We start from the raw sequence: 25947 nt of genomic DNA, 5'->3' as shown, positions 1-25947 counted from the left end.
GAATTAGCTATGACATGTATTCACGCTTAAATGTTATTGTCAATAAGCTAAATGCAATAGGTTTGACCAAGCTATCCAACGCGGACATCTCAAGAAAGACCATCCAAATTCTTCCCAAGGATAAGTACACCGCCATCGTCACCTATTTCCATTGCTTTGAAGACATGAACAAGTTGAAGCCAACAAAGCTCTTGAACAAGATCATTGCCCATGAGCTATCCATGAAGATTACCAAAAGCCCTTCTCCCTCAAGTCAAGATGTGGGCACATCAAGCAAAGAAGAAAAGGAGAAGGAGAAGGAAGAGAAAAGTGAAGATAAGCAAGAATCTTCCACATCAAGCAAGAAATCTCAAGAACAAGAATCAAGTTCAAGCTCAAGCTTAGTGAAACTTCAAGTTCAAGTGAAGAAGAAGAAGAAAGTGATGATGAGGCGGAAGATGAAGAGAATGATCAAGCAAGTAGTAGCAACTCCTCCAACGATGAAGAAATCAAGCAACTTGTAAAAGGAGTGAACAAGCTACTCAAGAAGCTCAACTCCAAGGGTGTCCCTATGGAACCATTGGTTCGCCGCAACCTAAGAAAAAAGAAGAAAGAATATCTTGGTTATGGAGAGGAGGGACATTACATTGAGTATTGTCCGTTGATGGAGAAGAGATGCAAGCAAAGAAAGAAAGAAAGAAACGAAAGGAAGAAGGAGAAGAAGGCAAGCAATAAGAAGACCTTCACAAGTATTGCAAAAGGTAGGTTTGATATGACAAGCTCAAGTGATAAAAAAACCCATCGCAAGCCATGTGCCTTCTTATCATCATCAAGCTCATCGCACATTTGCCTAATTGCCAAAGGTATGAATAAGAGCGATGTAAGTGATGATGACTCCTCCACTTCCATTCATGAGCTTGCAAGAAACCAATGTTTTTTAGCCTCTACTTTCCTATTTGAGAAAAGGCCCTACTATTGGCCAAAATATCTGAGCATTGGGCTTATTGTTTTGTTCTTTCATGTGAAGTCAGATTTGTAAAACAGGATCTTGTTTGTAGTCAAGAGGTAGCAATAACAAAACTCCTTAATAAAAATAAGGAACTCAAAGAAAAATTGGCTAGATCATCATCCAATTGTAAAGAATTGGCCGAAAATTTGATGATATCATTGACCAAAATGATGAGCTAACTAAGAAAATTGAGGTCAAGGTAAAACTACCTCTAACAAGGCATCCACATCCTTTCAAAATAAATCCAAAAAGGATGCCTCTACTTCATGCATTAATTTAATTGATAAATCTTGCTCACCACGTTGCAATGAGACTTGTGCCAAGAATGTTGTTGTAGAAACATGTGATGATCTCATTGCTCAAGAAAATGATGAGGTCAAGCAAGAAGTGGAAAGGCTCATGAAGGACTTGAGAAGGCTCAAGGGCAAGGTGAAGGCTAATGAGAGCAAGAAACAACCTTCTGAAGTTAACCGTCCCAAGATGGTGAAGAAGCTTGAGAAGGGTGCAACCATTACTTGTTACTCATGCCAACAAGAAGATCACAAGTCCTATGAGTGCAAGAACAAGAAGGGGGAGCAAAAGAAGAAGGTCAACTCCAACCTCAAGAAGAAAGATGACAAGGCGGTGGCTCACTTGATCAATAAGCAAGACAAGGGGTGGAACCAACCTATTTGGGTGCCCAAGGAAATCAAACATCCGATGTGACCGAACTATAAATGAGGACTAATTCGCGAGATGAATTTATTAAGCCTAATTAGTCCATGATTAGCCCATGTGATGCTACAGTAAACATGTGCTAATTATGAATTAATTAGGCTTAATAGATTCGTCTCGCGAATTAGCCCTCGTTTATGCCATTAGTTTTATAATTAGTTCACATTTAGTCTTTCTAATTGGTATTCAAATATCCGATGTGACCCGAAATTTTTAGTTCACGGATGTAAACACCCTAACTCATGTTAGGAAATAATTTAATAAATTAATGCATCCAATGTGAGGAATATTAGTTATTTTCCATAGTTTTATGAAAAAAATTTGGCACCATAAAAATTTTAAACTGCAAGTATTCAAATGTGGTTTTAAGAAAAATGGATTCATCTTCATTTATGTATCACTAGGAAAGGTTTTCATGATTTTTGAGGTGATTCGAAGGTTATTTCGCAAGTGCGTACAGAACAATGCGCCTAGAAAATATTTCTTCTAATATACTACTGCCTCCAACTAAAATTACTATTTGTTTTGGCATATCTAGATACATATCAAAAAGCTATGTATCTAAAAAAGTCAAATAGAAATTTAGAATGAAGGAAATATACTACAAAGAGATCTTCGCAAAAGGAAAAAAAATGTAGAGGAATAAAAAGCTACTTCCTACACCGAAGAGCTAACTTAGGGCTAGGGATAAGGTTCGTGCTTACGAAATTGGTCTCGAGCATTTCACAGCCTTGCCAACAAATAAATTTTATTTGATTGCCTCTCAAGCGTGAAGCCAAGGGAACGTGACACGCTCCAAACTGTTCGTCTATGCCCAGTAGAGGCGTACAAAAAATGAGTGCATCTTGCTTCGGTTTGCCGAGCATAGAGGGCACAACAATTCTGTTTCCAGATAAAAGGAAAAAAAGACTAATTCTGAGATGTACAAGGACAAGCATTGAAGTGCTAAATCTGCACATACCTAGCAAAGTTGACCAGATCATGATCATCTGACAGAATTAAAACATCAATCAAGTAGTTGAAGATTGGAGCCAGGTATTCCAAATGAATTGAACCCTATAGTAAAATTCCCCATGAATCGTTTGGAACTAAAAAAATCCTAATATAAGGAATTGGAATAGCATGTTCCACATAACTTCTAGAAATGATTTAACTTGAGGTACAAGTTTTATCTTTTCCTTTGTTCCCATCTCTATTACTCCTGCACAGCAAGATTTCAAAAAAGCCTGCTAGAATCAATTAAAGCAAAACATGCATAGCAAGATTTCACATCAGTTCGTTGCTTCTCCCGGATGCCAGGTATCAGTATATAACTCGCATCCATACACTGTCAACCATTACTCCATTAGTAACTCATGCTGCATGAGAGCAATTTCTTCTATGTTGTTTACACATACAGATGGGGCTTCTTACACATAGCAGCTCTCGTCGCCAGTACCAAGGTTTTGCAGAGTGTCTATGCATCCTTGTTAATTGTAACTAAAGGTGCAAAGGATTGCGCGTTAATCAGAGTACTTGGAGGCTGAAATCTGTTTTTTCCTGTTAGGCCCTCTTGGAGAGATGAGAGTCTCCCTAATAAGCGAGTTCCTGCAATCAGAATCAACCTTCATATTCAGCAAACAGAATCAACCTTCACATTCAGCAAAAAGCAAAACCAAGGAGCAGCCATTACGTTTCACAAAAAGAAAAAAAAGGAACAGCCATTACAATTAGTTTATGTGCAGTTAGAAGTTAGAACTGGGTTCACGATTGGCTGCTCACCAATCAAATAACCGTTTACAGAAGCAAACAGGACCACAACAATCTAATGCATACATTCAACAGCTTAAACATACCTTGACCAAGGAAGCATATTGACAATCAATGCAAACCCCTCTAGTGGTACTACCTTCATAACCCACTCTATCACTAAAGGTGCCCATTAAAAAGTTGGCATGGTGTAGACTACACAGAACCAGTACAATGGTTATCCAGAAATAGTCGATCTACAAAGATTTTCCTATAAAATTTAGCTAAAATTAGAAAGCTACTAATGGCATTTTCCTTGTCCGCCATACTGTAGAATGTACATGTAGATAGTGACTTCTTTGCAGAAAACTGATTTTCATTTTCTCAGACATAACATTGTTCTAGATATTTGAATGTAAGGTTTGCAACGATTTGCACTACAAAGGGATATTACTTAATCGTCTATCCCTACATGATACCTACGGCCTAGGCATTAAACATATGTACTCCCTCCGTTTCAAAATTGTTGTCATTCTAGCTTTGTCCTAAGTCAAACACTTCTATCTTTGACAAGTAGTTCCTAGAAATTTGTATAGTTTAAGAATATGTGAATTATATATTATGAAATAGATTTCTCATGGTGAATCTAAAAACATAAATCTTATGACGCTAAACGGTACACTTTTTTAAAAAATTGACAATCAAAATAGAAAAGCTTGACTTAAGACAAAACTAGAATGACAACTATTATGAAACGGAGGGAGTACAATATGATGCTAACTGTACACAACTACATAATCAGCTGCACTCCACATTGATTTTCTGATTTAAAGCTCTACCACAAGTTATAATTGTTAGTGTAATCCTTGTTGCATGTTAGTGTGGGTCATGTCTTGCCTTAGAGTACAAGTCAAGTTGTCTTCAGGTGCAAATCAACAAGTCAAGTCTTTGCCTTACGTTGTTAGGAAAAGCCTTAAGTCTTCATTAGCAAGCCATGGGGCTGTCTTGTTCTATAAAATGAGAGGTGGTGCAGCAAGTGAAAAGAAGAGAGAAGGGGGAGCAGTTTAGTGTGTGAGTGAGAGAGTGGGATTAATGTTGTGAGTGGACAGTGGTGGTGAGTAAAGCTGATCAGTTTGTGGGTGAAGCAAGTTGATCAATGTGTGGGTGAAGCACGGAGTGCGTGCATAGTGAAGCATGATTAGTATACAGCGTGTGGCTGTATGCAATGTGGAGCCCGTGCATGCAACGTGTGGCTGTGTTGGTGAGCTAGCTGTGTGAGTGTTCTTAGCCGGGTTGTGCGGCTGAGTCACAGCTTAGCGTGTGCGTGTTTGTGGTGTTAAAATATGTGTAACCATCGTGTTGTAGTGTGGTGATATAGTGCAAAAGTGGGTGCTGGTGTGCAGCGTGACATAATGTGTGTGCTCTCCATCTGTGAGTGTTTTTCTAGTGTTAAGAGTGGGTAGTGTGATCATGGGAGCTGGTGAGGCTTAACAGTAATAAACTGCTGGAACATAGTTTAAATAGGGCCCTGAACTAACAGTTCAACTCATGGCATGGCAGCTTCAAGGAAAAGCTTGTCCAGCCGATACCATGATTATATCTAGGCTTGTCATGGAAATAAAAAGAAAGACATTGACTGCTTGTAAATCTGTGGAAATTTAAAGCATCTAATACTAACCAACCATTTAGTGGTGACAACCATAACCTGGACAGTCCTGATTTCCACATAAACCAGAGAGTGATGTTTCATTCTCAAAAACTGTGCTTGGATTAAAAGTAGATGCACAGGCAACAACAGAACATGAACATATAAAGGAGCAGAGGGAACCTCTTCCAGGACGTTGTGAAAGCAGTTATGAAGAGAAGGTTCAGCAACGTAAGCATGTGATGCAGAGGTGCAGTTAATATGCCCAGAATTAAATTTACAGCACATGCCTCTAAATCTACAATGACAAACAAAGAAACATAAAGTTAGCTCACGTGGATCAATTATAGTAATTACAAATCTAAAAATGTACTGCAATAATAGAATGTAGCAATAACGAGCAATCAGGGCGATGATCTATTGCACAGTTGGGGCAAACACAAGCAGAACTCAGAAGTCTTTAGCCCTAACCTTAATGAGCTAAAGATCAACTTAGTATGATTCTGTTTACATGATTCAAATTAATACTACTGCTATCCAAGAAAATAGACCTAGCGGACCCCCTCTCTCTTTTTTTTAAATAAAGCGGACCCCTTCTGATAAGAGCATTTTTTTGACACCTCTCCACTGGTTACAACTGTAGGACCTGTTCATCCCTCTGACAACAGCTTGTTTGCATTTCTTAGAACCCCTGTTTTTCCTTCCTTTCTATTGAGCAAAACATTATAAATAAACACCAAGTGAATCACTCAGTTTTGTGAAGAATCTAACCCTACATAAGGGGAGCTATAAACCATAGAATCCATCTGTCAGCACTCAGCAGCATCAGAAGAAATAAAACTCAGAAAACATGTTTAATGTCCAACCCAGCCTCCCAGGAGTTTGCACCAGCCAAACATACAAAGTCAAACTAGTATACCAACGGACTGGTTTTCCACTGTGGACAGTAGAGAGGAGGCGAAAGGAGAGCTCATCGATTCCGGCCACATCTGGCCCCTTTCCTGCCGTCTCCAGTATGCCGGTTGCATGGATCAGGGTGAGGACCCATCCTTGTACAGATCTACTAGCTTTTAGTCTCTTTAGTATCATTTTAGATGTACTTTCAAGCTCCTCCTGGTTTTGCCACCCATCACCTTTCCTTGGAGGTGATTTGTTCTCTGGCATCGGTCAGTAGCTTGCCTTTTGTCTTCCTCGTTATCCTCCCCAATGAGTGTACTCCCCCCTTTTCTTCTCTTCTGTTGCTTCAGACAAGGTACAGCAGAGGTGTTCTTGCTGTTGTGCTTCTGTTGCTGTGTGTACCCATGGATGCTAAATTCCTGGTTAGGGTCGATCCCTATATGCTGATCCCCATGGTTGACTGGGGAACTCTCCTTTGGTTGAGCGACTTGAGCCCGTTGTTGTTCCCTCCAAATCTACGGCTAGAACCCCTATTACCTCGATGACAGGTGCTGGATTTGAGGTGACGGCTGGGTGGACCGCTGGCCAGTCTATCGGTCAGCACTGATCCCATCAACGACGCTGTGGTTCGGCTTGCCGATCACACCGCAAGGTTCCCTTGTGGATGGAGGTATCCATGGTTGTTGTCCAATATCTGCAGCCTTGGTAGAGTTCGTCTTTCTGCTCGGAGTGTCTTACATGCGGAGAGCAGCAGTCTTTGTTGGCGGCTGCGATGCTCTTGGAAGAACTATAATGTTGTTTGCTATTTTCTTTTAGGTCTTTCTAGCCTGCCAAAAGGACTTTTATGCAATTTCTACCTTGGGCAAGGGCCCTTGTGTAAAAAGGCAGTGTACCTCCTGGGCATTTATCCTTAAAAAAAACTAGTATACCAACCAAGTAGCAAACTGAAACTGCAACCTTTGCCAACAGGAGATTGGACACAGTAAAGCAATTCAAAGATTATCTATAGACATCTGAATGCAATTTTCTGTTTATAACTTCCCCTACCATCCTGGAGACAAAAAATTGAACCTGGCTAATCAAGATCCAATGCAAGGTAGGTATCACTGAAAAAAAAAAAAGATCCAATGCAAGGTAGGTATCACTCAGACTTTGTCTAATTATGCCTAGATTCAAACCATGTTCATCAGAGACCTACCAATGGTAGGAAAGTAATACCTCATGAGTCATGAATATTGTCCCCAGCAGAGGAATTCAAGCCCATGCTTGCACTGTTGTGTTGAAGAAACCTAAGCTTCCCTTCCTGTTGTTCACCATAAGCATATCAGCAGATCATAAATGATTCCATTTTTGTAGCTGATCTGACTTTTTAGTTACCTTAGTCCCATAAACAAGACCTGCTCCAGGGGAAGGATGAAAACATGCAACATTGACTTCGTCTCCAGCACTAGGAAGAACTCTTACAAGCTCCATGTCTGAAACTCTATACACCTATGATAGTGGAAAGTAACGACGATATTAATGCATACAGATTCTAAAACCACGAGGTTGTGCTGCAATATAATTACAGTTAGTAAAGTGCATATACTTTCAACAATCATAAATAAGTATTGTGAAAGCAAAAGCAGATTGGCCATCATTCGCATAATAGTTTATTAATTCATATAGTTGCTAGTAAGTAAGTAACATGCTTACCCCAACTTGCTTGGGAGGCATTGTTGTTCCTGCCATTAGTTATTAATTAGCAACCAAGATATGTTCTACAGTAAGTTAACCATATATACCTCCAAGACTCTGTACAAAGGAATTCTCGTCTCCCCATCAATTAAAATGGTCCTCAACAGTGAGTTATGTTGCCGACCATATGCCAATAGTATGTGTTCTGATGTAGGTGAAAACTGCATTGTATGAAAAATATCACGAGGCAGAAAAAACAAACTTCACTCACATAAAGCCAAATTAAATAATCAGAACTGCAGATTTATAACACATAAGATCACGCATTGCTCTGATGCTAAAGGACAATCAGATTGACAGTTCACAAGATTGATATATAATCATCCGACGTTAAGTTAACGGTCTCAGAAGAGGAGGAATATGTGAGAATGTGTATCTGTTGCTTTAAACAAGCAACCATCACACAGATAATGAAACAAATAACCTTAAAAAAAGAATGGAAGGGATAATAAAAATTGAATAAAAGTTAAGCAGTGAGCCAGTGAGCTGCCAATATCGCTCTAGAAAGGAATACATGGGAACACATATTTGCCTCTTAAAACAAGCAACCACCTCATAAATAAAACAATAACACACAGCTGAAAAAACAAAGTTCAAAAAAATAACCTGGACGGAAGTTAAACAGTGAGCAGCCTTTACTGCTCTAGATGCAAGAACTGTCCCAAACCTAGAAGGGCATAATTGAAACATTTATATTAACCGGTCCATTTGTAAATAGCCAGATAAAGGATAGATGATGAAAAGTGCAGCAGCAAGCATACTAACGTTGCCTTCTCAAGTGAATAGACCCGAAGCTCATATACAATTTGGCGAGAGGGAAGTGTGTGACGAGTTGGTGATGTTCCAGCCCCAGTAGAATCATAATTGTCATGCAATTGACTTCCATGGTCACCGTCTCTTTGTGGCAGCACACATGCAACACAAGCAACCAAAAATCGTCCACAGGGGGAAAAATGGGTACCCATTTCACTGCAGTAAATGTAATTGTAACTTCAAGTAAATAAGTCTCAAGCTTCAGCTGCAAATGTGATAGAAATGCAATGCAATGTCATCAAGACAGCTAAACAATATAGTTAAAATGTACAAATTGCAGCTGTTACTGTTTTCTAGTGTAAAACTAATAGCAGCTGATTGCCACTAATAGCTATGAACTAGTTCAGGATTAGCATAAGAAATAATAAAGAATCAGCCTTTTGTGTGTCGTGCATCAAATACATTAAGAAACAGCAGTAAAAGATCTAGTCAGTGATGCACAAGAATGTTTAAAGTGAAAGAAGGAACATTGTGGCACCTGCAAAGTACGGCATGAGGAACTGTCAAGAGGCATGCCTCAGGCTCTAATGCAATAAATGGATCCTTGATGTTGTGACGCCATATTCTTAGTTTCACCGCACAAGGTAATTCAGTGCCATTATCAAGCAGAGAGGTAGCTCGCTCTGACCCAACACCAAATGAGACAGCATGAGTACCAAGAAGGGAGCCCCCAACCCCAGGTACAGAGGTCATTGACCCATCAAAACTATCAGCATTGACTGGAACTGATGATGAAGCACCAACATGCTCAAAATTATGTGTGTATGGTAGTTCACTAATCAAGTTATCTACCCCAGAACTGCCAAGGAGAGGTATGTCTCTGAAAGCATAATTTTTCAGAAGTGCAGGGGTCATTGTTGAATCTTCAGAATCACGGTCGTGAACCTGTGAATGGACCTACTGATGAGTTTAATCACAACACATTAGACGAGGAAAAGTGTGACTGCAGTGGACACAAAATTCCACCTCTGCTGTAAGTAGATATGGAGCAGCATGGGGGTGAAACTGCACAGCTCTCAGTGAACGGCGTGTTCTTAGTATCATTGGAGGGTCCAAAGCTCTGCTATTGTAGTCCCATATGAACAACTGAAACGTGCGTTTGTAGTTTGGACATTAGTATATATTATTTAAATAATTAATGCTGAGTCAAGAAAAATAGATTCTTTAGTAAATTCAACTAAAATTCTCAGTTCTCACTTTGTGACCTGATGCAACGGCCATAAGCTCCCCTGTTGCATGAAATGCAATTGACGCAATTGGCCTATCTGTAGAACAAATTTAAATTTTAATAAGTTTTAAAGAGTGTTGCTTCAGAAAAATCCATAATTAGGGAAAAATAATGGGTCTGTCAAGAATGATTACAGAAGCCAAGTACTGTAGTGCAGTGTGATGTTTTAGCATCCCAGAGACGAACTTCACAATCCAAACTTCCACTAGCAAGAATATCAGAATGCAGAGGATGGAATCTAACCTGGAAAATAAACCCACTTTAATACATAAAACCTCAGAATAAAATTGGTTTGCAAGAAACAGTATTTTTCATATTGAGATTAGCTTCATTTTAGCAAATACTTTATAATTCTTCCCTGAACTAATAAGTTTCTGGTGAATAAGTTTGTTGTGAAATAGAATTCACAACATTGAAACATAGATGACAGGTTAGTATTAAACTGTTGATCACTAAATAAACATTACGAACAAAACTATTTAGAAGAGATTTAAGCACATGAGGAAACAAAATACAGTAAGAATAACGCTACCGTACCACCCATGGAGTGCGCTGATGCCCTTGCAATACTTTCAAACATTTCCCAGTTTGGTAGTCGATTATTTTAACGGTATGGTCACCACTGGGGATAAATAGATGTTAGTCTACATGTTTTTTGGTATCTATAGATTGTATATTCAGCAAGTTAATGAACCTACTGCGTAGATGCAAGGACTCTTCCATCTGGACTGAACGCAGCTGCAATGGTTGCCCTTGAAGCAGGCACAAGAGGGCAATATTTGGCACACCAGCAGTGCAAGGACTGTGATTCTGCCCTGTAAAATTAAAGTAAAAAAAGCTTATAAAATCATTAATTAAAGCAAACAGTGTGAGCTTTTATAAAAAATAATTCTTAAATACTCATTTTGGTAAAAGAAAAATGACCGCTTACCAATAAAGGAGATCGTGCTGAGCATCTGTAACCCAAAATTCTAATTCAGTGGAACCAGTATCACATCTTGGAGTTTTGGTCCACTGAGTTTTAGCTTGGTGTTTTGTTCGAGGTGAGACCTCCCGCTGAGCTAATAGATCAAAAATGTTTCTGATAATAAGATAGGGAAAAAGAGTCACGCTCAGCAGATAATTGCATCTTAGTTAGAAGGAAACTGTTTGGTAACAGATATTTTTCATTGGCGCTTTATAAGCAGAACCTCACTCAATATATTTCAACAGGATAAATAATAGGAAGCAAACCACAATTTGGGGTTCTAGTATACCTGCCACAGGGTATTCATACCCTCTCCCCAAATCCACACCCACTTCAAATGGGGAGGGTATGGGTAGAAAATTATATACCCATTAGAAATGGGGAGGTTACAATTTATCCATTGGATATGTGTGTGTGGCACAAAGTTAATTATCCATTGGATATGGGTGGGATTGGGGAGGGTAAGGAGTGGATAATAATTATTTGGATTTGGGTGTGAACAAGAGTGGGTTTGCCCATACCCTCCCCAGTGGCAGGTATAGTTCTAGGTACCTTGACATAATGCAACAAAAGTTTCTGCAGCTCAAAATACTAGAAAACAGCAATATGTAAGCATCAGTTTTACCTTTGCCTTGATCTTCTTGCTGTTGATGCTTCATGTCTAGAAACTGAACTAGAAACTGATTCAGGAGCTGAAGTGTGCTTCCAGTTTTGTATCCAACTTTCTGTCATTTCAGAAATTTAACAAATCCCACCTAAAATGAATTTAACAAATACAGCCATAAATGTGGTGTTCATTACCTCTTAACATTATAACATGATAATAACTGAGAAATTTGCAGAATGCATCATGAATTTAACAAATACAGCCATAAATGTGGTGTTCATTACCTCTTAACATTATAACATGATAATAACTGAGAAATTTGCAGAACGATGCATTCAGCAAAAAATGAATTTAACAACGTAGGGAGGATACTAGCACAAATGTCCAAAGCTATGGAGCCTCAGGGCACCATATGCTTTGATATTCTTAACATGGCCAGTGGTGACAAATATTGATTCCTGATTTGAAACAATCATCTCATTTGCAAAATAGGTGTTATAGATTTCAAGTTAGAGCCACGGATGATCATACTGCAATAATAATTTGTACACCCATGATGAAATTTACCACCATGGGGTCTATAGCCTATGCTCTCGCATAGATACATGCATGCTCCCTCCACAAGATCACATTCCTTTTTGTGATCCTTAGGTAGCCAACATAATCATACACCATAGGCAAACGTAAACACCAGCAAGCAATAGACTATCAGCATACTACATGATAAGGGTGGGATACGTAAACATGGGAAGTTTAATTCTGCATCATACTTGCAAGTAGAAACCAACAACCACGACGACCTCCGTGCACGAAAAAAACGCAATGGAGCGAGCTCCAGTAGCCGGTGGCCTGCGAGAGCACCTGCTATTGGACAAGGCACAAACAAATGCATAATACGGCCAACACAGAGGACGGGCAGCAAATTGAACGAACAAATAAGTAGGCGAGGGTAAGAGGATGATCCTGATTTGGGAAATTCAGACCGAAAAATGGATCACGGATCCGGTGGCAGCAGCAAAACCGATGGCCTAGGTACTACCACTCCCAACCCCAATCCGCCGCCCCCTAGGTGCCTAGGTACTACCACCCCGCTCCAAACCGACCGACCGAACCCCACCCCTTCGCCCTCCTCCGGAGCCGAAAGCGAATTACAGCCGCAGGAATTCGTCGGAAAAGGAAGCGCGAATCGCCCACGGCAACGAGCCGCAGCGTGGAATTACCTGAGCTTGCGAGGGCGATGGTTGCCCAGCGACGGCGGCCCAGCTCCCGGCGTTACCACCTCCCGCGGCGGCCCGGGGGCGGGCCGGAGCAGCCGGAACGTAAGGGTGGGCGTGGGGATGGAGGCCGCGCCCCTGCCGCGCGCCGCCGGCTTGCAAGGGAAAACCAAACCCTGACAAGCTTGTAACGGCAACAAGACAGCAGGGGAAACAAAACGGGACACGGCAGACTGGGGTCGAGGAGGGAGGAGCGGAAATGTCTCGCGCACGCGGAAATTGTGTGCTGCCCCCGTTCAAATCTGGGGAATTGTCTCCACTCTGCAGGTACATTTGAGGGAGGAGGAAAGTCGATTGCATCCTCAGCTTCACGCCTTCTGAATATTTTGTTTTCTCTACATGCATGTACTGCAACCATCCTGAAATTTTGCACAATAATGCAATGCTTTATTCCCCATTGGTAGAATTTTTTGCTCATAGTAATTTTTTTTGGAGATTTTGTGGAATTAAACTAAGGGCAGAATTGCCTTTTTCCTTCTCCAATGTTCTTATAGACAAAACCACGATTTCTTATAGACAGCCACGTTGAACTTATATCATCAAGACAAATTCGCCTCTCATTTTAAATTTTTGTCTTCCCACCTTTGATAACTCAAATACACCACTTACAATGCGTTAATTGATACCTACAAGGATCCATTGCAGCAGCCCACTGTTACATGTCTAAATTTTGCATGCTGAAGACGCAATACATAATGATTGATCTGTACATAGACCACAGCCCACTGTTACAAGTCTAAAGAACTGGTAGCTAATATTGCAAACCCATCAGTGCAAAACTGTAAACACTATGCATACTTGGGTACGATGCACAGGAAATTCCCAACACTCTTGTCAAATTTTCTTACTGGAAGGAGGATAAGATGTTATTATGGACGGGGTCGGATAGGTGTTCAACCAGGTTCTGAACAGGGCCCTTGCCAGTCACAGCCGCCTGAATGTAAAATCCAAGCCATGCTACCATCGCCAGGCGACCGTTCTTGATCTCCTTCACCTTGAGCTCTTCAAATGCCACAGGATCTTTGGACAGGCCCAAGGGATCAAAAAGCGCTCCTCCTGGGTAGTTTATGTCACCAGGAAGATATATTCCCAGTGGTTCTAGTGCCTCGATCCCACAGTACCTCGCATATTCAGGTCCAACCTGCAGAAAAATCATGCGATGGTGATCTTATCGAGTGTATTTATTAACCATTTGAAACAAGGAATAGCAAGGGAATGATGTGGCAGTGGAATATTCTTACAGGTTCAAGGAATTTCTGTGAAGTGACTGTCTAGGTTTCCAAAGCGTTTACAAACATTTTTTTTTATAAAAATCAATGAAACAGCTGGATACCTCCATATGTGCAGCATAAAAGAAAAATACAAAACAAAATGGCACCAATACCTTACAAGGTCAATGAATTTTCGTGGAGTACCTCTTTATATTTTCAAATTGTCTAGACATCAGTAACAACGAAATCACTGAGACAGCAACACCTAAACTGCTGGTGAGATCTACAAATCTAAATGCACAGGAAGAAGAGAATAAGGAAGACAATATTACCATCAAGAGGGCTTGACAGATAGCAATTACGATGACACCTTGACCTCCAGCAATACGGAATCCAGGAATCCCAAGGTAATCAAGGGTATCACCCTGTAACATCGAGTGAACAATATAAGGGGAAAATGCTAGATGAAAACGACCTTGAGAATATTCTATAACATCCAACAAAGATATTTTTCTTTCAAAAAACTCTTCAAAAATTCCAGATGTAGTGGATTGCATGTTCTACACCTTTTCAAATCTGATGGTCCTCTCAATAACATTTTGAAGATAATAAAAAATGTATAAGCAGTGAAATGGTGTTTTGACAGCTTGGCATTTATTTTTCTGTTTTTCTGTATTGCAGATGTGATAAAATTTATATTCGAATCTGTCTTTTCACTTTTTGTTCAAAATTTCTAAGTTTGATTTTCATGAAAGTTCTAGATACCGCTGTAAAGCAACACAACAAAAAAAATTGTATCAATTACAAATAAAATCCCATGTTTGTTAGTAGAGCATGCATGCCTATTTGTTGGCAGCTATAGCTCCCTCTATTGTATCTCCGAGATGCTAGAGCAAACAAGAAGGCTGATCTGCCAGCATTTTTAGATTTTTTTTAGTTTCGTCAGGAACTGCGACAATGCATTGCTTAGTGGGCAACAGGTCATGCTAGGTTTTTTTTCCAGTTCTGGAATTTGCAGCAATGCAGATGACTAAATTTCAGATGCTGAACATCTATTTGCCTATAGTGAGTTAGGAGCAAATGGAAGGGATGAATCATGCAAAAGTGAATGACAAAAGAAAAAACCACATTGTGTTGTGATATGCCAGACTTAATCTTCTAAACGTGCAATGTACAATTCTAGTATAGAAATTATGAATTATGCTACATGAATTCAAAATTGGCAAATGTGAGCACTGAGCACCAATGTTTTACCTGAAGTTTTGCATAACCAACTTTCCACCAGACAGGCTCAACAAAATGAACTAACCCAAATAGATCTAATAGCTCAGGAATAACAACACCGAGAGCAGCAAGCATGGCCCACCGACAATGCAAAATCTCAAAGCTGCAAGGTATCTAGTTGGTCATTACTAGGAAAGTATATATTGTACAGAGAAAAGTAAAAGCACTAACAAAGCTACAATGAAAAGGTATATACATCATGGTTTCAGAACTGATGGTTGGTTTTGTGAAGCTGCCAAAAGCAGCAGCCTTGTTGATCACAACTAGGAAAGTATAAACTGTGCAGGGAAAGTTGAAGGGACTTACAAATCTACAATGAAAAAATAATCACATCATGATTACAAGAGAAATAGTTGGCTTTAAAAGCTGGCCAAAGCAGGACACCATAATGCTTCACTGATAGGGACAAGCACAACAATATATTGCCTGGTTACACGATACCAACATACATATAGTAGATGCTATAGGTTCCATCAATGAAGGAATTGTTTAATTTCGTATGAGTATAGCACACTAGCACTACCTGAAGCAGACAAACAAGCTAGATGCAATGTGCCGGTTGGAATCATGCGGGTACTAATTGCTGTTCTAGTGCTACTTGTTTAAGGGAGACAAAAGAAGGCAATACAATTAACTGATGAGAAAGAACAATGGTGACATACTTAAAGTAGTTTGCGAAAGCAACGGGATCCCTGCCCAGACCTGCTATATCGAACCCATAATCTCCCGGGTATTCTCCCGTCAAATGCTCAGGGTAGTTGTAAGGCACGGGACCAAGCCACCGCGGCCGATCTCCGCCGTACCAAAAGCTGCAATGGTTCCAGCAAATTTGGAGTCAGCTAGCTGCCTATCTCAGACAAATGAAACGTTGTTTTCCCCCTTCTATTGAAGCAATAGGATGGTACCTGTTGTTGCGGGCGTCGCGCGCGGCAGCGCGGAGCGCGTCGGCCTCGGCGGCTGCGGCGGCCTTCCTTTCCTCGAGGCGGCGGCGGAGGCGGGCGCCGAGGGGGCTGTTGGCAAGGGCCTTGACGGCGGTGAAGGGGATGGCGGAGAACACCAGGACGCCAGCCAGCTCCTGCCACGACGCCCGCACTGGCGTGGGACTCCGCCGCCGCCTCAGCCTCTGACGGGCGACGGCGCCGGGCGGCGCGGCGGAGCGGAGGAGGAGCGGCGGCGGCAAAGGAGGCATGGAGCTGCGGAGGTTGGACCCACTTGACAGTGTCAGGAGGAAAATGCTCGAGCCGAACCGGCTCGAGGAGACCGGAAGGAGGAGGGGGCAGCGCCGCAGCCACGTGTCGGGAAAAACAATCACAAGCTGCTGGGCCCCGAGGGCTCCCGGGCGCGCTAGCCCTTGCCATCAGGTTCTTTTCTTTTTCTTTCTCCTCCGGAAATGCAAATACGGCAACCCGCGAGTCCACGAAAAACTACGATCCAGCCGTTTTGAAAAAGATCCAATAAAAAAAATAATTTTAGAAATTTGGCAGCCCTAATTAGTCCTTTCCCCTTTATTTTCATAATAGGGAATTCACTTTCACATTTATAGAGTATTAGGAAGAGTTGATGCAGCAGATTCCCTTTCCTATTTTTCCTTTTCAACTTCTCTTGCGCACGGGATCCACATGTCAGTGATATAATTATTTTTCTTTTTTTCTTCTTATCCTTTTCCTTTCTTCCCTCTTCCTAGCCAGGGATGAGCAGCTAGAGGGTGGCTAGCGTAGGGCCGGAGGGCAGCATGCGGTGGTGGCCCGAGCAAGGCTCGTCGCCATGTAGGCGACCGGCTGCGGGTGGGCAGTTGAGCGGTATCCGGTCAGGGGCAGGCAAGTGAGCGGTCAGGGCATGCTGGCGAGCGGCGCGTGGCGACGACCGTAGTGGATAGCCAGCAGGTACAGCGCAGGCTAAGTAGGGGTGGAGCCAGGAATTAGACTTAGGGGGCTAAGCTAAGGCAAATCAAATTGAGAGACAATGATTTTGTTTGGGACAATGTCTACGAGGTGGCAGCAGTTAAAACTAGAGAATTACAAAACCTAATTACTAGAAAAACATTATTTGAAGGCTAAATGATAGTGATTGTCCTATATAATTATTGATAAGTCTACATAATTGATGACTTAGTAAGTACTAACCTTGGATATATGGATCATTAGGGGGGCAATGGCCCCAGCGAGCCTCCATGGCTCCACCCCTAAGGCTATGCATGGTTAGCAGTCGGCCTCGCGGGCAAAGTGTAGGGCTATGCACGGGCAGCGGCCGGCCCCATGCGGCATCTCTGCAGCGGCCGGCGATGTTGGAGGGCGGCGCGGCTGGCACCGACGGTGCCGGCATGGAGGGTTGGCAGATCGTGCGGTCAGGAATCACATGCGGTTGTAGAAAAGGGGGAGAAAGGGAGAAGGAAAAGGAGAGGGTAAATTTCCCTTTAGAAAGGGGAGAGGGAGGGGATAAATGGGATTGAGAAAAAAAAATAAAGGGGAAAGGAATTTGTTACAGCACGTTTTATGCTTCTCAATCCTCTTTTATGGCTGAAAAGTGAAAATTGGAAAGGGGATCTTTTGAAGTTGCTCTACGGATCGTGTTCCATTTACATGTTAAAAATAAACTTCTGATCGTGATTTTGGACAAAGTCTGATTAGTTAAATCCACACAACAAACAATAAACTAGAGTATCGCACTCTTAACGAGACAGATGGAGTAGGGTATTCCGGGTCATAATGGTTAATAAGAACAAATTTCTATTGTTAAAATAAATGCAAAGCAAAATTATTACTAGAAATAAATGCAAAGCAAAATTATTACTAGAGAAGCAGAGAAAATGTAATAAAAGAAAAAAGTCCATTTTACTCCCCTCACCTATCCACTTTGTCTGCTTAACCCTTAACAAAATTTAGGCTTACCTTACTTCCCTGAACTATTTTATTTGGTCTAATCTAGATTTATCTTTTTTCTCCATGAATGAGTTGAATTTTGAATTCAAATTTTGTGAGCAGATACAAAACATGATACCTTATGTTAAAAAATTATACTACGAATTTTCATAATTACTTTCATAGGTTAAAAATACTTAATACAAAATTGATCTTAGATATACAAAACTATATGAAAAGTAACCATAAAAAATTCTAAAGTATTTTTTAATGTAGAGCATCAAGTTATAAATCAAGTGATAAAAATCTGAAATTAAAACTCAACTTGTACGTGAAGTCAAAAAAAAATGTAATGAGGAGGTAGATTGGACCAAATGATATAGTTATGGTAAAGTGAGTCTAAATTTTACTTAAGGGTTAAATGAACAAAATAAATACATATATAGAATGCTAACTGCGGCAGCGATGCAGGAGTAGTCACTGCTGCAGCAAAAGAATGCTAACCAAATGGACTTTTTCTAAAGAATGCTAACTGCAGCAGCGATGTTGGTGTAGTCCCTTCTGGATCCGGAAATTTTCCTATGCGCCGAAAACCGCCAGGGAAATAGTAAAAAATCGTCAGAAAAATAAATTCTTTCGGGCAACCGACAGGCAAATACCGACGGGGATAGAGAACGAGGAGTTATCATGTCACCGTAAAAAATATACTCGACACACAGGAAACAGTGGTTTTCAGTAGTGAGTCCCTAGTGATCATAATTAATTAACCACTAGTCAAAATTTCGTTGTCCCTAATAAGTGCGCAGTGCAAAATTAAAGATAGATAATATTCCACTTTCTACCATGGCTGAAGAAAGAAACAATTGAATATATCATCAGATCATGCTGATCGAGTCACACTCCATATTCCTTATGTTGATGGACTACTAGTAGTACTAGCTAACCAATCCGCTCGCTCATCAGTTAGAAGCTAGCTAGCAGCTAATCAGCCGGGAAAGCTCTCATGGCGTGGCTCGCCGTTGCAGACTGACTAGGACGACATCCCAAGATGGACGGACGACGTTAACGTTATTGTATGAATCAGATTCCCCACAAGATGGATTCGTAGTCAATTCACTACTCTCACTCTCTCTCCAACGCACTCAGTTACATGCTCACACATATCAGTCTCACTCTCGGTTACTCAGCTTGATCTCGGCTATTTTTACGTATCCATGGATGCCGCAAGCAAGAAAGCCTACGTCATCGCCATCACGGTGCAGGTGATCTTGACGGGGATGGCGGTGATATCCAAGGCGGCTTTCAACGCCGGGATGAGCACCTTCGTCTTCGTCTTCTACCGGCAGGCGGCCGGCTCCATCCTCATGCTGCCTCTTGCCCTCTTTCTCCAAAGGTGATCTGACAACCACCTACGAGCTCCTACTATATATTCCCAATGACACCCTTGAGATAGATAGCTGATCAAACAAAGGTGCCCGCGGACGTCCTGAGTCTGTTGCTTCTCATCTAATCCTTCGCAGGAAGAATGCGTGGTCGATGCCGTTTCCGTGGTTGCTCAAGCTCTTCTTGTGTGCCTTAGTCGGGTATGTACCTCGATCGGATTACCGTACGTATACTTTCTGTTTCGTTCGTCCAAACTAGGAAAACGGTATCCGTGCATGGCACAATCAAATTATACTTTGCAGTTTGTAGCTACCTTTTGGCACTCACTGCTGCTCTTGATTTCTCTAGGAACACGCTGAGCTTGAGCCTGTACCATGTAAGCCTCAAGTTCACATCGGCGACAGTGGCTGCAGCAGCAGGCAACTCGATGCCCGTCGTCACCTTCTGCTTGGCGCTGCTACTAAGGTACACCAGGCTCACCAGCAATGGGTAGCTGCTAATTGACTTGCCTCAGTATGAATAAATGAATAATTACATGCTTAATTTGGATTAATTGCCATTGCACGACAGGATGGAGGTGGTGAAGTTGAATGCCTCCGGCATAGCCAAGCTCGCTGGTGTGGCGCTCTGCCTCGCCGGTGTCTTCGCCATCGCCTTCTACTCCGGGCCTGCACTTAGCCCTGTCAACCATCAGCGCGCCTTCCACACCCACGCTTCCGTCTCCGGGCACGCAAACGCCTCTTCCAAGACGACATGGATCGAAGGGACGTTCCTCATGGTCCTCGCCAACATGGCATGGTCCGTATCCATCGTCTGGCAGGTCTCAACCTCTTAATTTCACTGTCAGTGCCTGCATGAATGAGCTGTTCAGAAGATCAGAACTCCTGATTAACTGGTAAATTAAATTAAATGCAATGTATTCTGTCAATGCAGGCTGCTCTGCTCAAGGAGTTGCCGAACAAGATGCTGGTGGCCACTGGGCTCTGCGTTTTCAGTGCTGTGCAATCCTTCATCGTTGCAGTGGCAGCCGAGAGGGACTTCTCCAGGTGGCAGCTCCGGCTGGACGTCAGCTTGCTCGCCGTCGTCTACGCTGTAATAATCATTGTCCTCTCGCATTCATTATATGCAGCTAGTTCTTGTTTCTTGGGTACACATTTCAACTCCTATAGCACCAGCATCCTCTTTTTAGCTACCCCGCCTCGCCAGCATGCAATTCCCTGTAGATTTAATTCTGCTAAAGCCTTTGTTTGTTGGGTTAAGAATTACTAAGTTCAGTAGTGACTTCTGAGGGATCTAGCAAGATTGTCCTACTTTAACCATTTCTGCAGCTAGTATTAAATAGGTTAACTTGCTGCTACAATAACCAACACGCCAACTTACTTTGTAGTTTTGGATGGATCAACAAATTTCTCAGGGTTTTGTGGTGGCTGGAGTGTCCTACTACCTTCAAGCATGGTGCCTGGAGATGAAAGGCCCAGTCTTCTTCGCCGTCTGGACCCCGCTATGCTTCGTCCTCACAATCTTCTGCTCTTCCTTCTTCCTGGGAGAGATTGTTCCCCTTGGCAGGTAATGAGAATCACGACAAAGGATGGGGTGCGTAATAAATCATAATTCTAACGAGTCTATGGAACCAAAGAATCTTATTTCTTTTCGCTTTTGTTTTGAGGGCAGTGTTGTGGGTGGAATCCTGCTAGTTGGAGGCCTCTACAGCTTGCTGTGGGGTAAGCACAAGGAGACTCCGGCTGTGTCCCGCGGTCAGGTGAATATGAGAGATTGTGCGCAAGATGAGGAGGAGCACAATGAACCAAACAAGTATGAGCTAGAGGAAGCAACATCAGCATCTGCAGGTGAACAGGAAGTCTGATGGATCACTGAAGCAAGCATGTGGGTCAAAACCACTTAAAGAGCGATTCCCAAGTTTGTATAATATTACTTACTATCCTCGCACGACTGTGGCTAACGTTATGAATCAAATGTCACTGAATATTTCCTTTCAAAGGGTGTTAATTGGGGATAAATTGGTGGCTTGGAATAACATGGTGGCTAAAGTAGCTGACTACTAGCTAACTACTGAGAGAGACAGGTTCCATTGGGAGCTACATAATAACAGCATGTTTTCGGGTTCGGTCTATGTACCAATATATGATGAACCAGGGTACCCCTTTCACCCAAAATTTTATTTGGAAATTTAAAATTCCTCTAAAAATAAAGATTTTCCTTTGGTTCATCCAGCGGGTAGTAACAAAGGATAATCTAGTCAAGAGAAATTGGAAGGGTAGTAAAAAATGTTGCTTTCCTGATAGTAACGAGACAATCAAGCATCTGTGTTTTGATTGTCATCATGCAAAAGCTACTTGGAGGATTGTTTATATTGCTACCGGGTTGACTCCACCTAGGTCTATAAATCATATGCTATGGAATTGGTTAACGGGCATAGATAATAAGATAACATGTTTGATCTTTGTGGGGGTTGCTGCTCTTATGTGGGCGATTCGGTGTACTCGAAATGGTATAATTTTTGAGGAAAAAAAGTTCACCTCTTTTATGCAGCGGTATTCAAGGAGCTTATTGGCTACGATTTTGGTCCCTGTTGCAGCGTGAAGACACAAGGGAATCAGTTCAAGTGGCGAGCAAAGCACTGGAAATCATCGCTTTGGATATCTTCGTCAAAAACGGATGGAGAAGTAATAATAGATTTTGCTTATAATTTTTTTCTCTTAAGATAAGTGAACTTTTATTTTTCATTTTGGTGATCAGCTTTTAAGCTGAATTTCCTATAAGAACTTGGCTATATGCGGTTGCAAAGGGTAGAGACAATTCCATTTTCTATAAAACTTGAAGCAAGCATGTTACCCACCTGTGCTAGAGAAATGATCATTATAGTCCCGGTTGGGAAACCTCAAAGAGCTCGGTTTTCCCAATCGGGACTAAGAATTCAGGAGTAAGTTCCGACCTAGTTTCGGTTATTGCACCCGGAACTAAAGAGTTTTGCGATAAAAAAAGTATTAGAAATTCCCGGAAAGCTCCCATAAATCACGTGATTTTTCGCGCAAAATATGCACGTGCATGGTGCGTGGGATTCGAACCCCCTGTTGCCTCACGCATAACTTCCTTACCATCTCACCTATGCAGCCCATCTCACTGAGTAGAGGATGCTATCCTTTTGTAATCACCCGTGGGGGTCCCTTTAGTCCCGATTTGTAATACAAACCAGGACTAATGCCCTGAGAGGCTTGAGTCTGGGTTTGTAACACCAACCGGGACTAAAGGATTACCTTTAGTCCAAGTTTGTGTTACAAACCGAGACTAAAGGGGTCTTCACGGACTGTGAAATTTAGATCTGGGACTAAAGCCTCTTTAGTCTCGGGTCTAATTCATTCTGAGATTTTTGTTAAGGATCGAAGATCTTTTCTCTGCTAGTGATATGCTTTTTAAATATCTGGTGTTTACAATGTACACAGGGGTAATCCCACCAGAAAAAATAGCACCCCTGATTATCACCAGAGTACCTTTTTAGGAATAGAAACATTTTACATCTTATTAATAGAGATAAATAATAGGCATTGTAAACTATGATGCGTGTTCAATTTCATTAAATAGCCCTAAGTTGTGACTGAACATGGGTAATAAAACTCTGAAAAAGAACTTGACCAAATCCAATACGGAAATCCTAGAACATAGCTTCCTCTCACTTTCTAGGTGAACCCAGAAACTGCTCGTACGTACACTACTAGATTTTTACCCTATTTCCACGGAACACATTGAAATGACACAAAATTTATTGCTACAGATAGGTGTTATTACCACCAACTTGATAAATGATTGCAATATGTTGATAATATAGCCACAAATATCTTAAGTTGCCATAATCTTGAATTTCATGGCAATAAGTAGTTGTTATTGCCACCATTTACAAAATGGTTGCGGTTAGTTAATAACATTGCCACAAATTTCTTACGTTATAATAATCCTGACTTTCGTAGCAAAATATTGTTCTATATTGCAACAAAAAACTAAATATTTGTCACAAGGGAAATATAGTTGCAATACATGTATACTATTGCTACGTTTTCCATCTATTACCACATTTTTTTGCATTATCATTGTTAAGAGAAGGCATAAAACATAATTATTAGGGGAAAAAGGTTGTAATAGGGCTAGTATTTGGGAGAATGTCAGAGGAACTTTTGCAAGGGTGAATAAGCTAGTACTTGGGAGAATGTCAAGGAACTCTAAGTAATCAAGTTATCAAGAGTCAAGCAATGCAAAGTATCAAATCATTGTTGGATCAAAAGGTGAAGTGACTTATCGAGGAAGAGTGCAGGCATCGAGAGCCAAGAGTGATATAACCCCTTTAGGAGAGTTTGCTTAGTTCGCCTAAAAATCGACATGGCTGAATTAATAGCTCCAACGGCTAGTTGTTTGGGCCAGGATGATTTAGGTAAAAGTTAGCAAATCCTTGAGTTGAGTTGAGTGATTTAGTTTGTGAGAGCACTTAAGAGTAATCCTATGCCTTGAGTATTTGTTGGCAAGTCAAGCAAGTCATGAAGCATTTACTCTTGGAGGTGAAGCTCCCAGTCTTGTGGTGATGTACGTGACGTTTGTGAAGTCTGTGGTCTTGTACCTGGAAAGAAAACGATCTAAAAGCAAGTGGGTCATCGAAAGCGGTTGAAAGAGATCCATCTTGAGCTTGACCTTTGGATCACTTAAAGCCCCGTATCTCCAATATAATTTGGTTTGGCTCACACTTGATTTCAAAGCTTGCAATTGTGCTTCTACTTTTATTTATTTGGGTGTGCTTGTTTTTTGCAGGAGCTATGTGAACTTGTTGTGTTACAACTCCATAAGCATATGTCTATGTGTCGTTTGGGCTAGAACTAAAAAGGTGGGTCATTTACGATTTGACTTGCGCATCTTTGTTTAAAATGGAATCAATTTTGCAAACCGGTCTAGCTGGTTTTTTTATTGACGTGTGGATTAAATTTTGTAAATTGCAAGTTTCACCTATGCACCCCCTCTAACGTCATCTTGGGCATTCAAATTCCATATATTAATAATATATTAATAAGGACTTATTTGTTTGAGCTGTAGCTTTTGAGCTTTTCTGAAAAGCTACTACTGCCTTTTTATTTCTGAAAAGCCAATAATAGCTTTTAGAAGATGCGTTTACCTTTTTGAGCTCAAAAAGTTACAAAAAGCTCATCAAACTGAGCTTTCTAGCTTTCCATATAAACTCAGCTTTTCTGAGTTTCCACCTTTTTGGAATCTACATGAGAAATTTACTGTTTGTTGCGCTTCTGGCTTTTCATGCTGAGAAGTTGCCACGAAGCTCAAACAAACTAGCCTTAATTGTGAGGATATGAATATTGCAAATATTTGATTAATCTCTATTCAACCTCATAGGTTATTCATATAGAGTAGACTAGAGCAAAGTGTGGCCCGGGCCGGGCTAGCAAAAAGCTCTGAATGATTTGGGCAAAAAAACATGACCAAGCCCACGAACAGCTTTTGAGCTAGCCTTTTTTGGGCTTTTTTCGGGCCAGGCCGTTAGATCTTTTTTATTGAAAAATAAATTAAAAATATAATCTGGTCAAAGTTGGCCAGTCCGGTTTTTTTGGGTCAGCAAAATGTGTGCCACGCCTGACCCTGTTAAGGACACGGTCCAGGCTTAGCTTGACGGGCTCGGACCGGGTCAAGTTTGCTCATATCTAATATAGAGTACATGGTACTCTATTATTTCCAAATGATAGGTCATTTTAGCTTTTCAGATATATAGATACATATCAAAATTTATATATCTAAGTAAAATTTGAAATGAAGGAAGTCATACACAACTCAAAGGCCACAAAGAATCTTATTTATGTTTATAGGCTAAAGACAATTATGCATTTCTCGAACTCCATGTTAACTGTTTTTTGTTAAGGAACATGCTATGAAGACCACGATCCTTATGTGCCTTTTCCTTTAGCGCAACTAATAAAAGCATGCTTTTGGAGTTATTAAGCCACCTCTCTTGGGCCACCTTCCTTCCCAATTGTCACTTACGCGAGTTGCCCCTTCAGTGGGCCTTTGTTTTCTATTTGGGCCCCTTTATCAATTTTGGAAATTAAAGTCTATGTACTTTCCTAGCCCAAATTCGCGATTCCTGTCGTCTTCAACCTCACGAATAAACTCCTGCCTTGCCTGCACCACCGAAATTCCTATATAGCTTCCGGAAGCCTAGAAACTATCCGCCTTCTGGAGCTTGAGATTTGTGCAGCCGCTCAGGACCGCAACATCCCCACCATCTTCTTCCATCCTGCGCCTCTAACCCTACCCCATCGCCCCGCACCCCGTAAGCCGCCTCACTGTCTCCGCACGCAACTGCTGCTTTCTCCGTGCGCCTTCACCACCGCGTGCTCGCCGGAGCAGCCGCAAGCAGCCGCGCTTCGGTGGCCGTGCGCCGTGGCCGCTCCGGCGGCCGCGTGTTGGGTTGCTCCGTCTGGCGCGCGCCGCGGTTGTTCCGGCGGCCGCGCCTCCCTGACCACGCGCCATGGCTACTCCTGCTACCACGCACCGCCCCTGCGCGCGCCTCCGCCGGTCCGTCCATCTCGCTCCACCCTGCTGCGTGCTG

At 41.7% G+C, this 25947-nt stretch overlaps 3 protein-coding genes across 8 annotated transcripts; 1 reads left to right on the top strand and 2 right to left on the bottom strand.

The window, feature by feature from the left end:
- Positions 1–2745: 2745 nt before the first annotated feature.
- LOC101786394 lies at positions 2746–12829 on the bottom strand. 5 transcript variants are annotated; one of them, XM_022824526.1, is made up of 17 exons: positions 12545–12829; positions 12095–12185; positions 11343–11472; positions 10682–10831; positions 10449–10565; positions 10288–10372; positions 9885–9993; positions 9720–9787; positions 9489–9608; positions 9001–9407; positions 8475–8606; positions 8316–8376; positions 7757–7870; positions 7350–7463; positions 7191–7275; positions 5259–5373; positions 2746–3289 (listed from the first exon to the last, which is right to left on the bottom strand). In XM_022824526.1, the coding sequence occupies exons 3-15, from the start codon at positions 11447–11449 to the stop codon at positions 7192–7194; spliced, it is 1668 nt and encodes a 555-aa protein (XP_022680261.1). In that variant the 5' UTR covers positions 11450–11472; positions 12095–12185; positions 12545–12829; the 3' UTR covers positions 2746–3289; positions 5259–5373; position 7191. The 5 variants fall into 5 exon arrangements, with proteins under 5 accessions (XP_022680261.1, XP_022680262.1, XP_022680260.1 ...); XM_022824527.1 differs by having other exon boundaries at positions 7668–7870; positions 8475–8678; positions 12545–12827; XM_022824525.1 differs by having other exon boundaries at positions 8475–8678; positions 12095–12188; positions 12545–12824.
- A 298-nt stretch (positions 12830–13127) lies between these two features.
- Positions 13128–16447, bottom strand: LOC101785988 (chlorophyll a-b binding protein 7, chloroplastic). Its single transcript, XM_004956440.3, has 5 exons — positions 15999–16447; positions 15756–15902; positions 15064–15196; positions 14142–14234; positions 13128–13739 (listed from the first exon to the last, which is right to left on the bottom strand). The coding sequence occupies exons 1-5, from the start codon at positions 16280–16282 to the stop codon at positions 13443–13445; spliced, it is 954 nt and encodes a 317-aa protein (XP_004956497.1). The 5' UTR covers positions 16283–16447; the 3' UTR covers positions 13128–13442.
- Positions 16448–18838: 2391 nt separating this feature from the next.
- On the top strand, positions 18839–22181 carry LOC101785586 (WAT1-related protein At5g64700). 2 transcript variants are annotated; one of them, XM_004956439.4, is made up of 8 exons: positions 18839–19024; positions 19139–19344; positions 19472–19534; positions 19683–19799; positions 19905–20154; positions 20268–20426; positions 20749–20900; positions 21006–21885. In XM_004956439.4, the coding sequence occupies exons 2-8, from the start codon at positions 19166–19168 to the stop codon at positions 21196–21198; spliced, it is 1113 nt and encodes a 370-aa protein (XP_004956496.1). In that variant the 5' UTR covers positions 18839–19024; positions 19139–19165; the 3' UTR covers positions 21199–21885. The 2 variants fall into 2 exon arrangements, with proteins under 2 accessions (XP_004956496.1, XP_022679877.1); XM_022824142.1 differs by lacking the exon at positions 18839–19024 and adding an exon at positions 21931–22181 and having other exon boundaries at positions 19033–19344; positions 21006–21218.
- Positions 22182–25947: the final 3766 nt, after the last annotated feature.

This window comes from Setaria italica, chromosome II (assembly GCF_000263155.2).
Source record: "Setaria italica strain Yugu1 chromosome II, Setaria_italica_v2.0, whole genome shotgun sequence".
Classification (NCBI taxonomy): domain Eukaryota; kingdom Viridiplantae; phylum Streptophyta; class Magnoliopsida; order Poales; family Poaceae; genus Setaria; species Setaria italica.
This window is presented reverse-complemented; position numbering and strand designations above follow the sequence as displayed.

What these genes read in the sequence shown, in the direction of transcription:
- LOC101786394 (XM_022824525.1), bottom strand. Translation starts at nt 11,449, where the DNA reads ATGACAGAAAGTTGGATACAAAACTGGAAGCACACTTCAGCTCCTGAA. An exon ending in GCAAGAAGATCAAGGCAAAG is followed by an intron (nt 10,832 to 11,342) that starts GTAAAACTGATG and finishes TCTTATTATCAG; the next exon opens with AAACATTTTTGATCTATTAG. An exon ending in AGAGTCCTTGCATCTACGCA is followed by an intron (nt 10,373 to 10,448) that starts GTAGGTTCATTA and finishes ATTTATCCCCAG; the next exon opens with TGGTGACCATACCGTTAAAA.
- LOC101785988 (XM_004956440.3), bottom strand. Translation starts at nt 16,282, where the DNA reads ATGCCTCCTTTGCCGCCGCCGCTCCTCCTCCGCTCCGCCGCGCCGCCC. An exon ending in CGCGACGCCCGCAACAACAG is followed by an intron (nt 15,903 to 15,998) that starts GTACCATCCTAT and finishes GAACCATTGCAG; the next exon opens with CTTTTGGTACGGCGGAGATC. An exon ending in TCTGTCAAGCCCTCTTGATG is followed by an intron (nt 13,740 to 14,141) that starts GTAATATTGTCT and finishes ATTTTTCTGCAG; the next exon opens with GTTGGACCTGAATATGCGAG.
- LOC101785586 (XM_022824142.1), top strand. Translation starts at nt 19,166, where the DNA reads ATGGATGCCGCAAGCAAGAAAGCCTACGTCATCGCCATCACGGTGCAG. An exon ending in TTCTTGTGTGCCTTAGTCGG is followed by an intron (nt 19,535 to 19,682) that starts GTATGTACCTCG and finishes TGATTTCTCTAG; the next exon opens with GAACACGCTGAGCTTGAGCC. An exon ending in GAGATTGTTCCCCTTGGCAG is followed by an intron (nt 20,901 to 21,005) that starts GTAATGAGAATC and finishes TTTTGAGGGCAG; the next exon opens with TGTTGTGGGTGGAATCCTGC.